At 42.0% G+C, this 17,375-nt stretch overlaps 1 protein-coding gene across 1 annotated transcript in view; it reads left to right on the top strand.

Moving 5' to 3' along the window:
- The first annotated feature begins 5,432 nt into the window (after positions 1–5,432).
- Positions 5,433–17,375, top strand: part of LOC118957515 (serine/threonine-protein kinase TNNI3K) — a 37,009-nt gene continuing 25,066 nt past the window's right edge. The window contains exons 1-9 of the mRNA XM_036974310.1: positions 5,433–5,490; positions 6,063–6,170; positions 6,582–6,667; positions 11,545–11,642; positions 12,215–12,325; positions 12,500–12,598; positions 15,638–15,776; positions 16,250–16,394; positions 17,245–17,349. Of these exons, the coding sequence (XP_036830205.1) occupies positions 6,658–6,667; positions 11,545–11,642; positions 12,215–12,325; positions 12,500–12,598; positions 15,638–15,776; positions 16,250–16,394; positions 17,245–17,349 (707 nt within the window). The 5' untranslated portion in view covers positions 5,433–5,490; positions 6,063–6,170; positions 6,582–6,657. The remainder of the gene's footprint in view (positions 5,491–6,062; positions 6,171–6,581; positions 6,668–11,544; positions 11,643–12,214; positions 12,326–12,499; positions 12,599–15,637; positions 15,777–16,249; positions 16,395–17,244; positions 17,350–17,375) is intronic.

Genomic DNA, 17,375 nt, shown 5'->3' with positions numbered 1-17,375 from the left:
AAGTTTAGAGGTGATCCTCTTGCTGACGCCTACAGTACCTGTCCTCTATGCATCCCATTATGAGTTCCCTCTGAATCCGGACTGCTGCCTGCTGCTGGCAACACCATGACACTCCTCTCCTGCTGGGTTGACTCTGCCTCTGCCGCACAGCATGCCTGTTGACCGTCTTGGACAGGAAGGCATGCTGCTGCCTGCTGAAGGCGACAACCATGGCCCGTTCCGATGCACGCCTCTTCTTCTCCTCCAGGAACACAGCGTGTCTCTGCCTGACCTCCTGCACCTCCCTGTCCCGGCTAGCTCTCAGCAGGGCCAGGGGCCCCCTCCACCTCCTCCTGCTCCTTCTCTCTCACCTGGAGCACTACTCCCTACGGGCCTCCAGGAGGCCGTGGCGCTGGCCCTGGGCGCCCTCCCTCCGAGCCTGGGAATGGGCCACCTGCTTGGCCCTTCTCTGCAGGGCCTCGGCCTGCTCCCTCATCCGATAGGCCCGCTGGATCACCTGGAAGGGGGCTAGGCTGATGGAGCCAAGGCAGCGACCCATCAGACGCTTCTCTGCGTTGATCAGGGTGTGGTCGAGGTTGGGGCCGCTTGGGTGGCTCGGGACGCTGTGTGTGGAACAGGCGGATGGCGCTGCGGATGTCCCGTCCCCCCTGTTGCCGGAGATGAGCATGTTGCTGACAGGCTCGACCTGGTGGACCAGAGCCTTGAAGCCGATGAGGCGGAACACATTTTCCCAAGCTTCTCTTCATAGAACTCCTCTGCAGCAGTGAAGTCTGATCAGAGACAGACAAGATCATCATAAATGTACTCCAATAACAACACTATTGTGATGATTAGAAAGGTCATGCTGGAGTCTAATGTTACTCTTACATCTGCATACCAAATGACACCCTATCCCCTATATAAGTCCTTGGTCAAAAGTAGTGCACTATATAGGGAATAGTGTGCCATTTGAGATGCAATCCTACCTCTTTTCGCCTCACTGTGCTTGGCTCTGTTGGACCTCATGGTCTTACTGTTCTGAAGGGTGTTATGCGGAGGACTGATGTCTTTCTGTTTCTTGGCCTCTAAAGACGCCTGGCTTGTCACCACCTCTTGTATAACCTGTCAAACAGGGAAAAAACCACTTCTATAGTTCACATGTAATTACATATATTGCATGGGAAAACGCATGGGGAAACGAAAATAGCTGTCAGAAAAACAGTTAACTTTTTACCTCTGGGCTACCAGCCTGCACCAATTTCTTCAGATTGACATACAATCTCTTGATTTTCGCATCTTGTTCCTCGTGCCTCTGAAAACATTCTCAGATCATGACAAATGTTGTTTACTAAAACAGAAACTCTACAAATATTATCAGATGTTTGCCTAGTTGTTTATTTTTTAAATGGTTTCACAATGACAGTATTCATATAACTTATACATGACTTATACATATACATATACCTTTTCATCCATGTCTGTAAATTAAAGTGGAATAATGGAGGCCATATAAACTGGATTGAGTGGGTGTTTCATTCTAGGAGTATCAAGTGTCTTAAAGTAGGAGTACTGATCTACGATCAGGTCCCCCCGTCCATGTAATCTTATTTATTATGATCTAAAAGGCAAAACGGATCCTAGATCAGCATTCCCACTCGGAGCCGGTTGACACTGAGCTACATTGCAGGGTGTAAGGAAATTATTGGGGGTCCAAACCTGCAGGTGCTGTTTAGCTGTGCACTCTTTGACCCATGTCTCTCCCTGCGTCTGTTGACTGTCTGTCTCCACAGAGGGAATGGGGGACAGATGGACTCTGATGCTGAACCTCTCCCGGCTCGGCACAGCAGGGACAAGTCTGACAGAATAAAAACAGATAACATTTCAGTGAAACACCATGACACAGAATACACAAGGAAAGAGAGGTGATTGTGTGCGATCAATGAAAATTATCTCCTATACGAGGCTTTGGTTTCCTATATAAATCAATTCTTTAAAGGATAATCAGAAGTTGAAACAATAAGTGTTCTCCGCGCCACTGTTTTGGTAAAAAGCTGAGGGATGGGACTGGAGAAATGTAATTACGCTCAAGGACTGACCATCAATGATCTAAAAATTATAGAACTAACCATGTTCTGAGGCTATACAGTGTTTGTTTACATTTACTTTGTTTAAAAACATTGGAGTATAACAAGCTCATATTTGGGGTTCTGCTGGGTGCGACAGTTATATTCTTCAAGAATCAATGGGTACATATCATTAATTTATAAGTCAAAATATTGATGTAGCAACTGCTGATTGCCCCTTTTATGGAATACTTGTGTCAATTTTCATTGAACAGTATGGCAACAGTAAATGATTTACCCAAGCCTTTTTCTGGTCAGATGTCCCCTGATCCATCGTTGGATGATCAAGGTTGGAGAATAAACGGACTGGATCCTATTGACCTCTGATATAATCTTATGGATTGCTCTCATTTCACTCTGATAAGGCCCCTGGATGAGACATATAAATGTTTATGGAAAAATTATGGAGGATACACCATGGATATAACATGGGAAACACATTTAAAATGACATCAAGGAGCACAAGAAGGCCTACAAACCATCTTAGCTGCTGGATAGAGGTTCAAGTAAAAATGATGACAGAGGGTTTTGAATGCAGAGGGAGATCCAGTTTTCAATGATCTCCTCGTCAGAGACCACAAAGTTATCCAGAGCCTTCAGTGACCAGATGCTGTTGATGATGCAGTGTCTGTAGTTTCCCTTTAGGCTGAGCGGTGTGTCGTAGAGGGTCAATGCTGTGAGGTTAGGACAGCCTGACAACCCCTCAATGTTCTTTCTAGTCCCAATGTTGTTGTCATGGAGATGGAGCAGCTGGAGTCGTCTCAGGCTGTCCCAGAACACTACGCCGGGGAGTTGGGTTATCTGAAAGACAGATGGAATACATTTATCTAGCTCTGGTCCAGGGCTTTACTGCCCATTCCTCTATTAATGAGTAGCAGTAACACCCCAGACCAGAGCTAGACTACATCATGCTCACATTTCATATTCTGAATGCAAGGCATCTGCAAAATTCCAAAAAAGAGAGCAAGATACAGTATTAACCATGTTTAGTATGATACAGAATATAAATGGTTGTACTACAATCAGATACTGACAGTATCAATCAGGTATAGCAAAGGAACAGAGATATACCACTCAAATCAAGTGAATTGAGTCATATCTAGGTCTCCCTCAGAAAGAGATCTTTTGATATCATTGGGATTTCCTGGTTATGTAAAGGTAAGGCCTTAATTAAGTAAAAGGTACCTGATTTCCTTTAAGATCCAACTTCACTATATGCACACATGTGATGAGAGCATCTATCGTGGATATAAAATTGTCTGCCAAGATGCATACTCTTAGTGACCTGCAGCTTCCCACATTATCCAGGTTTTTCAGCAGTAAGCAGCTCAGATTGACCATAACAACCTGTTGAGGGTCAGTCTCTTTCTCCACTAGGTCCAACCTGGTCCCTGCCCATGGCTCAATATAAGGGACTCCGAGCAGGTCACTAGGTATTTCCTTTGGGCTTCAAGTGAATCCATTTCTTCAGTGGTCTTCACATTTTCCCTCTGATTTGAAGAGGCATATTACACAGGCTAGTGGTCATAATACAATAGTAGCCTAGCCACATTTGTTTTAAAAAACGGAACAAAATTAATAAAACTAAAAGTTAGCACGTAGAACATAGGACATCAAATATTTTGCTATTTCATATGAGAATTTTGCTCAGTCTTGCTCACTGTTGCAGTGCTGCCGTCTCTGTGAACTGCAAGGTTTTCATGTTGTCATGGATACAGTTAATATGTACATTTGCGCTGTGCGGAAGCGTCAGACAGAAAGCATGGTGTGTTGACCGTGCGTTTCTCGCTTTGCTGTCATCCGAATAAAATAGGTGTTAACATAAACTTTTGGCCATGTCGATATCGACAACTAACTGTATATAAGACGGGTTGTTGGCTGTTTAAACGTCTGAAAGAAAAACACTTGGAGAAGATGCTCAAGTATAGGAAGAGACTCATGGAGAACGTGGAGAAAAAGAAAGGAGCTGACTCTGAACTATAGTGATAACTATGCTAATATTGCTTGTAATACCGTTGTTCCTTTGTAATCATGATAGGAATGATTCTGTGTTAAATTGAACTGAAATAGGGATACAATGTGTGGGTTCATGTTAATGATTAACAGGTGCATAGGTTGGATCAGCTGTTTTGATATTTAAGATTTAGATTTTTGGCATATTTAGAAATGTGTCTATGGGAAATTATATGGTATTGACAATCATTTTGTAATAATGACTGAAAATAATTGACAAAAAGCTTTCAGAGTTGTGTGCCTCTTCATTGTTCTAAGCTAGTATGAGGCATCATAGCCATCAGTTCTGATTCTATTTCTATGTGCATTCCACTGGTGCTCTGCTCTATTTTTGAACACAATGTAAGGGAACGGCTCTTGACATCCTATGCAGAGTTCTACAACTGCACCATCGAGAGCATCCTGACTGGTTGCCTCACCGCCTGGTATGGCAACTGCTCGGCATCTTGGCGCTACAGAGGTAGTGCATCTCTGGGGCCAAGCTTCCTGCCATCCAGGACCTATATACTTGGCGGTGTCAGAGAAAAGACCAAAAAATTGTCCAAGACTCCAGTCACCCAAGTCAAATCAAATGTATTTATATAGCCCTTCTTACATCAGCTGATATATCAAAGTGCTGTACAGAAACCCAGCCTAAAACCCAAACAGCAAGCAACGCTGGTGTAAGCATTTCACGGTAAGGTTGTATTCGGCGCATGTGACAAATAAAGTTTGATTTGAGTTATGTATAGGTAGTGGCCTATCGGCAAGCAAGTAGTCAATGATGTCATACTGGCATCCCTATAGGTTTCACCAGAGATAATGTGGGGAATGAGAATATCCACCACACAAATTGGACTGGGACATGGTCTGTGGCAACTTTGTGATGTATAGATGAAGTGGAAGGCTAAGCAACATGGATGCCATTCCATAGGTCCTCATTCTTCAAATAGTTTTATTTAATCACTGCAAGGAACAGGAGTACTCTTTTGTGGTCAAGCTGTCAGTAGTTAAATCCTAAGACAGTTTCCTTGCAATTCTGACTACATTATTTCGTTTTCAGGCCATCAAGCAGTTCAAACAACTTTAAAAATAATTGAAAACTGACCGATGGCTTGTGCAAGACAATATAAGGTAATGGCCACCTGCTGTTTGAAAAGAGCAATACACACACAGATCAGTTGTCATAGTGGTCAGGCATTCCTCTCAGAGATGTATTTTTTTTTAGCCCTCTGCCATGATCCCTCTTTATCTGGTCCTGCTCTATTGTGACTGAGATAGGGATAGTGTTACTGCTTCACTCCTCTGCTCCACCAACTATACAACGTACACAGGGAGAAAAAAAGAAGAGGTTCAATGGGAAATTATAAATCAAGACCAACTCAGACATGTACAGGTAATGGCTTGTTCTCTTTCAGTGTTTTGTGCTGCCTAAGAGAGTATATGTCGGGGTCTAAATATGTACTATAGAATCCTATTAAGAAGCTTTGCTTTGAAGAATGTATACCCAATAGGGTGGTAGTAACTTTTGCTGCCATTTTTTTTTACCTTCAATTCTTCCTTTGGTAATTAAACTAGGATATAGAAAACTTACATTATTTAACATTGGGGCGGCAGGGTAGCCTAGTGGTTAGAGCGTTGGACTAGTAACCAGAAGTTGCAAGTTCAAACCCCCGAGCTGACAAGGTACAAATCTATCGTTCTGCCCCTGAACAGGCAGTTAACCCACTAGGCCGTCATTGAAAATAAGAATTTGTTCTTAACTGACTTGCCTAGTTAAATAAAATTGGAAAATACAAGTGACGGGAAATGCATTCTATAGATGTACTAAATCCTTTCAGGGATCCTTTCCAACTATGGAAAGTGTTTCAGCTTTTTAAAATTAAAGTACCTCAGTCACAATCAGGCTAATAGCTCACTAAATTATGCTATGTCTATGCTAACACTGGGCTAACTCCCTTTCTGAAGATGAGTGGAAGAAGAAGGTGAGTGAGTCATACTCTGTGATCATCGAGAGGCTGGAGGATGACCTACGCATCAAAGACAGCGAACTGACAGACCTCAACAGGTCTTCAGGTAACAGCTGCATGTGTGCATCTGTGATAAAAGCGATACATTTATTCTCTATTCAGTCTTTCACATATAACATCATAACATGCCAAACATTTTATGATAATGACTTCAGGTAACATTAGCTCTCTGTGAAAGTGATGCATTCATCCCTATTCAGTCTTTCACATGTCAGGATATGACATCACAGAAATGTTATGATTGTGACTCATGCCCAGTCTCCATATACATGTCATAGTTCTAGACAATGTCCGAATGTCTTCTGGGTTGATTATTGCTGTTGTTATATGTTTTATTAAATGCATTATACGTTTTACATCAGTGTCCTAATTATGGTGTAAAGTACAGAGTAATAACTATTGTAATTACACATTTTTACACTCAACTTACATTTGCATTTGTATTTGGATAACTCAGCTCTGATGAAGCTTTCCAGAAAGTGAACTTGAATTACCGGACAGAGAGCGGACTGTCCCTGTTGCATCTCTGCTGCATGTGTGGCGGTATGTACGATTATTACTATTAATAACCTCTTACCAAAACATTACACTGTTACATATGCTGCTGCACTCTTGGCTTGATGCCCATGGGCTCATTAGCTTTGATTGTGCTCCAGTGTTTTTTTTTTAGCCTGGTCCCAGATCTGTTTATGCTGTCTAACCAGCAATATAAACTGGGTGGTTCGAGCCTTGAATGCAGATTAGCTGAAAGCCGTGGTATATGAGACCGTATACCGCGGGTATGACAAAACATGTATTTTTACTGTCCTAATTCTGTAACCAGTTTATAATAGCAATAAGGCACCTCGGGGGTTTGTGGTATGTGGCCATATACCACACCCCCTCGGGCCTTATTACTTAAATTAACAGTACCAGTCAAAGGTTTGGACACACCTACTCATTCAAGGGTTTTTCTTTATTTTACTATTTTCTACATTGTAGAATAATAGTGAAGACATCACAACTATGAAATAACACATGGAATCATGTAGTAACCGAAAAAGCGTTAAACGAATCAAATATATTTTACATTTAGATTCTTCAAAGTAGCCACCCTTTGTCTTGATGACAGCTTTGCACACTCTTGGCATTCTCTCAACCAGCTTCACCTGGAATGCTTTTCCAACAGTCTTGAAGGAGTTCCCACATATGCTGAGCACTTGTTGTCTGCTTTTCCTTCACTTTGCAGTCCGTCTCATCCCAAACCATCTCAATTGGGTTGAGGGCGGGTGAATGTGGAGGCCAGGTCATCTGATGCAGCACTCCATCACTCTCCTTCTTGGTCAAATAGCCCTTACACAGCCTGGAGGTGTGTTGTGTCATTGTCCTGTTGAAAAACAAATGACAGTTACCTAGCCACAAACCAGATGAGATGGCATATCGCTGCAGAATGCTGTGGTAGCCATGCTGGTTGAGTGTGCCTTGAATTCTAAATAAATCACTGACAGTCTCACCAGCAAAGCACCCCCACACCATCACACCTCCTCAATGCTTCACGGTGGGAACCACACATGCAGAGATCATCCGTTCACCTACTCTGCGTCTCAAAAAGACACAGCGGTTGGAACCAAAAATCTCAAATTTGGACTCATCAGACCAAAGGACAGATTTCCACTGTCTACTAATGTACATTGCTCGTGTTTCTTGGCACAAGCAAGTCTCTTCTTCTTTTTGGTGTCCTTTAGTAGTGGTTTCTTTGCAGCAATTCGATCATGAAGGCCTGATTCATGCAGTCTCCTTTCCTGTGGCGGTACTCATGATAGCCAGTTTCATCATAGAGCTTGATGGTTTTTGCGACTGCACTTGGAAGAAAGGTTCAAAGTTCTTGAAATGTTCCGCATTGCCTGACCTTCATGTCTTAAAGTAATGATGGACTGTTGTTTTTCTTTGCTTATTTGAGCTGTTCTTGACACAATATGGACTTGGTCTTTTACCAAATAGGGCTATCCTCTGTATACCACCCCTACCTTGTCACAACACAACTGATTGGCTCAAACACATTAAGAAGGATAACAATTCCACAAACTAACTTTTAACAAGCCACACCTGTTAATTGAAATGCATTCCTCGTGACTACCTCATGAATATGGTTGAGAGTATGCCAAGAGTGTTTAAAGCTGTCATCAAGGCAAAGGGTAACTACTTTGGACAACACCTTTTTGGTTACCACATGATTCCATATGTGTATTTCATAATTTTGATGTCTTCACTATTATTCTACAATGTATAAAAAATAAAAAATAAAGAAAAACCCTTGAATGAGTAGGTGTGTCCAAATTTTTGATTGGTACTGTAGATCTGGGAACAGACAATATAGGATCTAGATCATTTTTCTAACCTCTCTGAATTACAACCAAATTATGAGTGTACTATTATTTACTATATACAGTGCCTTGCGAAAGTATTCGGCCCCCTTGAACTTTGCGACCTTTTGCCACATTTCAGGCTTCAAACATAAAGATATAAAACTGTATTTTTTTGTGAAGAATCAACAACAAGTGGGACATAATCATGAAGTGGAACGACATTTATTGGATATTTCAAACTTTTTTAACAAATCAAAAACTGAAAAATTGGGCGTGCAAAATTATTCAGCCCCCTTAAGTTAATACTTTGTAGCGCCACCTTTTGCTGCGATTACAGCTGTAAGTCGCTTGGGGTATGTCTCTATCAGTTTTGCACATCGAGAGACTGACATTTTTTCCCATTCCTCCTTGCAAAACAGCTCGAGCTCAGTGAGGTTGGATGGAGAGCATTTGTGAACAGCAGTTTTCAGTTCTTTCCACAGATTCTCGATTGGATTCAGGTCTGGACTTTGACTTGGCCATTCTAACACCTGGATATGTTTATTTTTGAACCATTCCATTGTAGATTTTGCTTTATGTTTTGGATCATTGTCTTGTTGGAAGACAAATCTCCGTCCCAGTCTCAGGTCTTTTGCAGACTCCATCAGGTTTTCTTCCAGAATGGTCCTGTATTTTGCTCCATCCATCTTCCCATCAATTTTAACCATCTTCCCTGTCCCTGCTGAAGAAAAGCAGGCCCAAACCATGATGCTGCCACCACCATGTTTGACAGTGGGGATGGTGTGTTGCTTTTACGCCAAACATAACGTTTTGCATTGTTGCCAAAAAGTTTAATTTTGGTTTCATCTGACAAGAGCACCTTCTTCCACGTTTGGTGTCTCCCCCAGGTGGCTTGTGGCAAACTTTAACCGACACTTTTTATGGATATCTTTAAGAAATGGCTTTCTTCTTGCCACTCTTCCATAAAGGCCAGATTTGTGCAATATACGACTGATTGTTGTCCTATGGACAGAGTCTCCCACCTCAGCTGTAGATCTCTGCAGTTCATCCAGAGTGATCATGGGCCTCTTGGCTGCATCTCTGATCAGTCTTCTCCTTGTATGAGCTGAAAGTTTAGAGGGACGGCCAGGTCTTGGTAGATTTGCAGTGGTCTGATACTCCTTCCATTTCAATATTATCGCTTGCACAGTGCTCCTTGGGATGTTTAAAGCTTGGGAAATCTTTTTGTATCCAAATCCGGCTTTAAACTTCTTCACAACAGTATCTCGGTGTGGCCTGGTGTGTTCCTTGTTCTTCATGATGCTCTCTGCGCTTTTAACGGACCTCTGAGACTATCACAGTGCAGGTGCATTTATACGGAGACTTGATTACACACAGGTGGATTGTATTTATCATCATTAGTCATTTAGGTCAACATTGGATCATTCAGAGATCCTCACTGAACTTCTGGAGAGAGTTTGCTGCACTGAAAGTAAAGGGGCTGAATAATTTTGCACGCCCAATTTTTCAGTTTTTGATTTGTTAAAAAAGTTTGAAATATCCAATAAATGTCGTTCCACTTCATGATTGTGTCCCACTTGTTGTTGATTCTTCACAAAAAAATAAAGTTTTATATCTTTATGTTTGAAGCCTGAAATGTGGCAAAAGGTCGCAAAGTTCAAGGGGGCCGAATACTTTCGCAAGGCACTGTAACTACTATATTACGTATTGGATCACACAAAAATTTAACTTTTACATTACCATGTAGTTTATCAATAAAATGGTCTGATGGTGATGTGGATATACTCGGTATACATATACAAAAATAAATAAATGATTTCACTCCAATACATTTTTATAGAAAGTTAGCAAAAATAGATAAGATCTTGCTACCATGGAAAGGAAAATGCTTTTATATTTGTGGAAAAATCGGATAAACTATTTGGTCATATCTCAGTATACCTATTTGTTTTTGGGCTTGCCCACACCTAGCGAACAGTTTTTTAAAAAAATATTAGAGAAAAAAATATTACATTTTATTGGAACGGCAAGCCAGATAAAATTAAACGGGCCTATTTATGTAACGAAGATGCCTTCGGGGGGCAGAAATTATAAAATATTAGAGCATTAGATCTCTCACTAAAGGCTTCAGTCATACAAAAGTTATGCTTAAATACAAACTGGTTCTCTAGCAAATTAGTTAGAACGTCTCACCCTATGTTTAAGAAAGGCCTTTTTCACTTTATTCAGATTACAACCGCTCAGTTTCAGTTATTTACATCTCCCAAATATCGCTATTTTTAAATAATCCACCAGAAAAGACAGAACAAATAATATAACAAATATTGTGATTAAACTCAAACATAACAATTGTTTAAAAAAAACATTATTTTTAGAAAAGAAAAACACACTGCTCTACCCAAAATTACAACCAACTAATTGCATCATTACCGCAAAAATGTAAGAGGAATGTGGAAGGGGGAAAATGTAAGGAAGTTGTCTGTCTGCCCTGCATTAAAACCTAAATTAGTTAAAGAAAATTGTGATGAATAAAAAACTATTCCAGTTTCATTTAAGGATTTAAAAAAAATTTGATGGGAGGGGTTGAGCCCCAAAAATATGAGGGATTGGAAGTGATGCAGACAATTTGTCACGTTCTGACCTTAGTTCCTTTGATTTGATTTATTTGATTTAGTTGTCTCTGATTGAGAATCATACCTAGGTAGCCTTTTCCCACTTGTGTTTGGTGGGTGTTTATTTTCTGTGTCTGTGTGTTCCACACGGAACTGTTTCCGTTGGTTATTTCACGTGGCGTTTATTGTTTTGTTTCAGTGTTTGATTGGTTTAACGCTGCGCATTGGTCCTCCGATCCTTACTACTCCTCGTCAGAGGACAGCCGTTACACAATTACATTGATAGAAGCCAATGAAATATTAAAATATTGAAATATTAAAGCTGATCTACCCCTAAAAAATGAAATACATATATATATATATATATATATATATTTAAAAAATAAAATAATAATAATAATTAAAACATAGATAATATACCACAGACAGATCTGATGCGAGGCTAGTATATTGTTTTCTCCAGGGAATAAAGTCCACATAAGGACTCTGATGCTGAAAGGCCTACGTCCATCCAGGCTTACCAGGAATGGGTTCACTGCTCTACACCTGGCTGTCTATAAGGTGAGAGAATGGTTAGACACCTGTTGCCTTCATGCCTTCATCTGAAGACAGTGTTATTGATATAGTTATAAAGATATGTGTGTTTCCATAGTGAGTAGGTTACTGTTTATGACGTGTGATTATTTTGTGAATGTTTCTATCGATTGTCCTTTTATGTTAAATGAGATGGAGACATTCCATGGTTTTACCAGATGGTGGAGTGCAAGTCACATCACAAAGCACACATTGTTCTATGAACAGTGGGATATGTCCTGTTTTGCTCTCATACTAAGGACTAGAGAGAGTTCATCTAGTCCTGAGGCACACAGTATCAGTATTACACATTTGTCTATTTGAGGTCTCGGCTTAATCAAGATGTTGATAACTTGGGGTGAACGTCATCTGTATCTTCCCTGATTCCTTACCTCCTCAAAATGCCTGAAGAGAAGGTCAAACAGGAGGAAGCTTAGCTTCCCCAATGGTTTTTAGGGAGAGGACACAAGGAATAAAGGAAGGATAATTTAAATTCTCCTCAAGTGTGATGTTAAAGTGAAAACAAACCTGTGATTGACAGTAGTTGTGTGTCCTCCCAGGACAATGCAGAGCTGGTGACGGCAATGCTCCACGGAGGGGCAGACATCCAGCAGGTTGGGTACGGTGCCCTCACAGCCCTGCATATCGCCACCATCGCTGGGCACCATGAGGTGGGCACGGCCCCTGTTCATACCAGTCTCAGACATTACTTCACATTCTGTACAGTACTATTCATATTTAGGAATAGTTCTGCTGGTGTCGGCAACAATGGGTGTTCCAACAAGAGATTTTGTGATATGATAATAATACGTCCTGTAATGTAGCTTACATCTTGTAATTCTTAGGCAGTGGATATCCTTCTCCAGCATGGAGCCTATGTCAACGTCCAGGATGCTGTCTTCTTTACTCCTCTGCATATTGCTGCTTACTATGGCCATGACCAGGTAATGGTTTAAACATTGTGTCCTAATATAACAGTGTCGGTAGCTTCATCCAAGATATCCCTCTTTACCTTCTGCCAAGCAACGGATGTGTTGAAATCTGTTCATTCCCTTTTCTTGATACCGGGGATGTAGGCTATGTCCCAAAATGGCATCCTTTTGCTTTCATAGTGCACTACTTTTGACCAGAGCCCTATGGGCTATAAGGAAAAGAGTGACATTTAGGACTTCTCTGTACAGTGTATATTACAGTTATCCCACAGGCTCAGTTCCCACTTCCCTGTCAAGTTTGTCTCAAGTGGGTCTCTCTAAACTCTGCTCCCATCACGTGACAAAAACAACGAGTTGCCTCTGCTCTGTTAGTAGAGGAACGCGCAGTAATGCCCCGGACCAGAGCTAGGTCTCTCCAAAATACACTTGAGTATCTTACCCAGTTATTCTCTGATGATATCATTTTGCTCTTTTGTAGCTTTGGCAAGTATGTGTGTGTTTTCTATCCCAGTTCGCTCCTCTACCTGTAGGTTTTACAGATGCTCACCAGCCCGTGGCTGCAAACCTTCTAATTTAGTGTACCCTCCATGCACAACCAATGAATTCCTAGTCTCCGGCAGCGTTTGGAACTGACGATCTGCAGTCTCTAAGGCTGAGTTTATCTCCCTACAATTTTGGGCCCTGACAGAAACATGGATTACATCAGAGAACACTGCTACTCCAGCTGCTACCTCGTCCTCTGACTATGTGTTCTCTCATAGTCCAAAAGCATCTGGTCGTCGCAGTAGTGGCACAGAGCTACTAATTTCTCCTAAGTGGAGATGTTCTCTTTTCCCCCTATCTCACCCGTCTATCTCCTCACTTGAATTCAATGCTGTCACTGTCACTTGTCCAATCAAGTTTAACATTGTTGTCATATATCACCCACCAGGTGCTGTTGGAGAGTTCCTCAATGAGCTTGACACCTTGATAAGCTAATTTCCCGACCATGGCTCACCACTCATCGTACTGTGCAACTTTAACCCCGCAACACCTGACTTCAATTAATTTCTTTCCCCCTCTTTCTTTCCACTCCTTTCCTCTTTCGATCTCAGCCTTTCCCAGTCATGCTCCCATTCACAAGACAAACAGACTAATCTCACTGCACCCCCCCTGCAGGTTTCTGGTCACTACTATTCTCTCCCTCTCTCCTCCAACACTACCCACTCAGCCCCTATCCAGATGGTCATGCACTGCCTCAATCTTTGTTCTCTCTCCCACTACTCTCTTCTCTTCTATCCTATTTTCTCTTCCTTCTCTCCTGCTAAATCCTTCTCCCTCCTGTCAAATGACTCTGACTCTGCCTCTTTGACCCTACTCTCCTCCTTTTCCGCCTACTTTGACTCCCACTGTCCACTTTCCTCCCCGCCGGCTCAACCTTCCCCTTCCACTCTGTGGCTGAGTGACTAACTGCGTGCTAACAGAACAGGGCTGCAGGCAGCTGAGCAGAAATGGAAGAAAACTACATTTTCGGAGGACCTGTCATCCACTCCCTTCACTTCTACCTTCTGTTCATCTGTATCCACACTTTCTATCACTCTAAATTTCAAGCTTCTACCTACAACCCTGGGAAACTCCTCTCCACTTTCTCCTCCCTCCTTAATCCTTTGATGACATCTGCTTGTCATTCCCTCAGCCTATTGAGTCCACTGGTCCTAATCAGAACTACCCTACACATTGATCTCTTTCTTCCCTCTCTCTCCAGATGAAATCCTGCCCACTTGACCCCATCCCATCCTCCCTTCTCCAGACTATCTCTGGAGACCTTCTCACTTCCCTCATCACATTAACTCATCCCTTTCCACTGGCTGTGTCCCCTCTGACTTAAAGATGGACAGAGTTGCTCCCCTCCTCAAGAAACCAACAGTCGACTCATCTGATGTCAAAAACTACAGACCAGTATCTCTTCTTTCTTATCTTTCCAAAACACTTGAGTGTGCTGTCTCTGACCAACTCTCTCGTTATCTCTCTCAGAACGATCTTCAAAACCCTATCCAGTCAGGCTTCAATGCTGCTCACTCAACTAAGACCACTCTCCTCTGTGTCACAGAGGCTCTCCGCTCTGCCATGCTGTCCCTCTTCCAGAGTGCAAATGTGACCTGTTTCAGGAAACTAGGTGTATGTCGCAAGTCACGGCTTCAGAAGAGAGCCATTTGAACTTTTTAAAATGTGTTTTTACAAAAATGCGTTTTTTTTGGCAGAAATTCCTTCTGGAACATGTGAACTTTCATGTGCCTTAAAAACAAAGTGTTAATTTATGAGCCTTGTTGGCAAAGCCACATAAAAAGACAGCAACCTTCCCACTAGCCATGATTGGCTGAGATAATGAGTGGGCTGGATATACCAAAAAAGGAGTTTGGATTGGTCTGCCATATAGAATGCTTCTGTCTATTTGAACTGGTGAGTCTGTGTTGGTAATCCTGTCAAACGTCTTTTTTATGTATCGTGTAGTGGTGCTGCATAAGTGTCTCTCTCCACTTTCTGGAGGATCGAGTTTTGAAATCAGTGGAATTAGAATATAATAGCTAAAGAGAGGGAGAAAACACCTGTCTCCGGATTACATCTTCAAACTAAGGGCAACCCTGGCATGACATCCGTGACAGGGAGTCCATCATGCATGATCATGCACAATTTCAAATTGTTCTACATAAGACTGAATCCAGGTTGTGAGTCACAAATAACCTCAGTGTGACCCTGGACCCTGTCGTTCTCAGCAAACATCAAAACAGGTTCATGCTCTACAACATTCGTAGAGTATGACCTTTCCTCACACAGGAAGTGGCGTAGGTCCTAATCCAGGAACTTTGCATTTCCCGTCTAGACTACTGCAATTCTCTGTTGGCTGGGCTCCCTGCTTGTGCCATCAAATCTCTGCAACTTATCCAGAATGCCGCAGCCCGCCACGATTGTGATGTGTTGTTGTCTCACCTAGCTATCTTAAGGTGAATGCACTAATTGTAAGTCATTCTGGATAAGAGTGTCTGCTAAATGTTTAAAATGTAAATCTCTCAGGTGGCTAAGCTGTTGTTGAAGTTTGGGGCGGATGTAAATGTGAGTGGGGAGGTGGGAGACAGACCGTTACACCTGGCAGCCGCCAAGGGCTTCCTCAGCGTCGTAAAACTGCTGCTGGCAGAGGGGAGCAAGACTGAAGGTGAGAGTTAGTGCAGTAGGTCTGGGAGCTACATGGTACATGCTTGAGTTTCACCGTGTCTGTAAACATGCTCTCAATACAATCCACAGTTCAGGTGATATACTGTTTATCTTGATGGGACATGCGCTTGAGTGGGGAACATTATGATGTAACTGCATAGTGGACCTGATGTTCATTATGGTCTACCGGTACTGACCATCATGTTTATCTACAAGTCACACAACGACTCTGGATTTATTCATGGTTTCAGCAAAGTGTTCAAAGTTGTAAATGGTTTTAGTAAGGAAATTACTGGCTTATTTAAAGTTGTAAATGGTTTTAGTAAGGAAATTACTAGCTTATTTAAAGTTGTAAATGGTTTTGGTAAGGAAATTACTGGCGTATTTAAAGTTGTAAATGGTTTTAGTAAGAAAATTACTGGCTTATTTAAAGTTGCCCAACCAGAAAACAACTCAGTCCTTCTTCCTCCACAGTGAATGCTCAGGACAATGAGGACCACGTCCCACTCCACTTCTGTGCCCGTTTCGGCCACCATGAAGTGGTCCACTTCCTGTTGCAGGGCAACTTTGAGCTACAGCCTCACTCCGTCAACATCTACGGAGACACCCCTCTCCACCTGTGAGTTAACTAATGATACAGTATATCATAATGATAAGAACATCTGGGGTGAAACCATTTAGAGTACAACACGGGGGAAATAGACAGAATGATTTCACTGGCTCATGTCAGTACCCTCTGAGGAGTTCAGCAGCAGATTGAACTCTACTGGGGATGTTTGTATCAAGTGTCTCAGAGTTGGATGGCTGATCTAGAATCTACCCCCGCCATCTATGTAACCAGTATTCATTGTGATCTAAACTGAAAGTCAAAACTGATCCTAAATCAGTGCTCCTACTCTGAGACACTTGATCACTAAGGGATTTACGTGATCCACACACACCAACACAGTCATGAAGAAGGCACGACAATGCCTCTTCACCCCCAGGAGGCAGAAAAATGTTGGCATGGGCCCGCAGATAAGACTTCCAAATAGATGAGTCCACAAAATAGCTACCCTGACAATCGACATTGACCCTCTTTTGCAGTAACTCTTTTGACTCATCGCATACACTACTGCTACTGTTAATGATATATCTTGTTGTTTATTCACTTTACCCCTGCCCATATCTACCTCAAACCCCTGGACATCAACTTGGTACTGGTTCCCGTGTATATAGCAAAGTTATCTTTACTCATTGTGTATTTTTTCTTTGTGTTATAATTTTTTCTATATTTTTCTCTCTGCATTGTTGGGAAGGGCATTTCACTGTTAGTCTACACCTGTTATTTACAAAGCATGTGATAAATAAAGTGTGATTTGATTTGATACATATGGCCCCTGGTCTTATTCACTGAGACTGATTAAAGCTACTATGATCTCCTTATGTGTCTAGCTGTATCTGCAACTCATTGCGCCTGTGTTCCACAGGGCCTGCTACAATGGAAAGTTTGAGGTGGTGAAGGAGATAGTGCAGCTGTCAGGCACAGAGAGTCTGTCCAAGGAGAACATATTTAGCGAGACCGCCTTTCACAGGTAATAACCCTAGTGTAACCCTATGA

Source organism: Oncorhynchus mykiss, unplaced genomic scaffold (assembly GCF_013265735.2).
Source record: "Oncorhynchus mykiss isolate Arlee unplaced genomic scaffold, USDA_OmykA_1.1 un_scaffold_453, whole genome shotgun sequence".
Classification (NCBI taxonomy): Eukaryota; Metazoa; Chordata; class Actinopteri; order Salmoniformes; family Salmonidae; genus Oncorhynchus; species Oncorhynchus mykiss.
The sequence above is the reverse complement of the archived record's forward strand: the minus strand, read 5'-3'. Positions and strand labels throughout refer to the sequence as shown.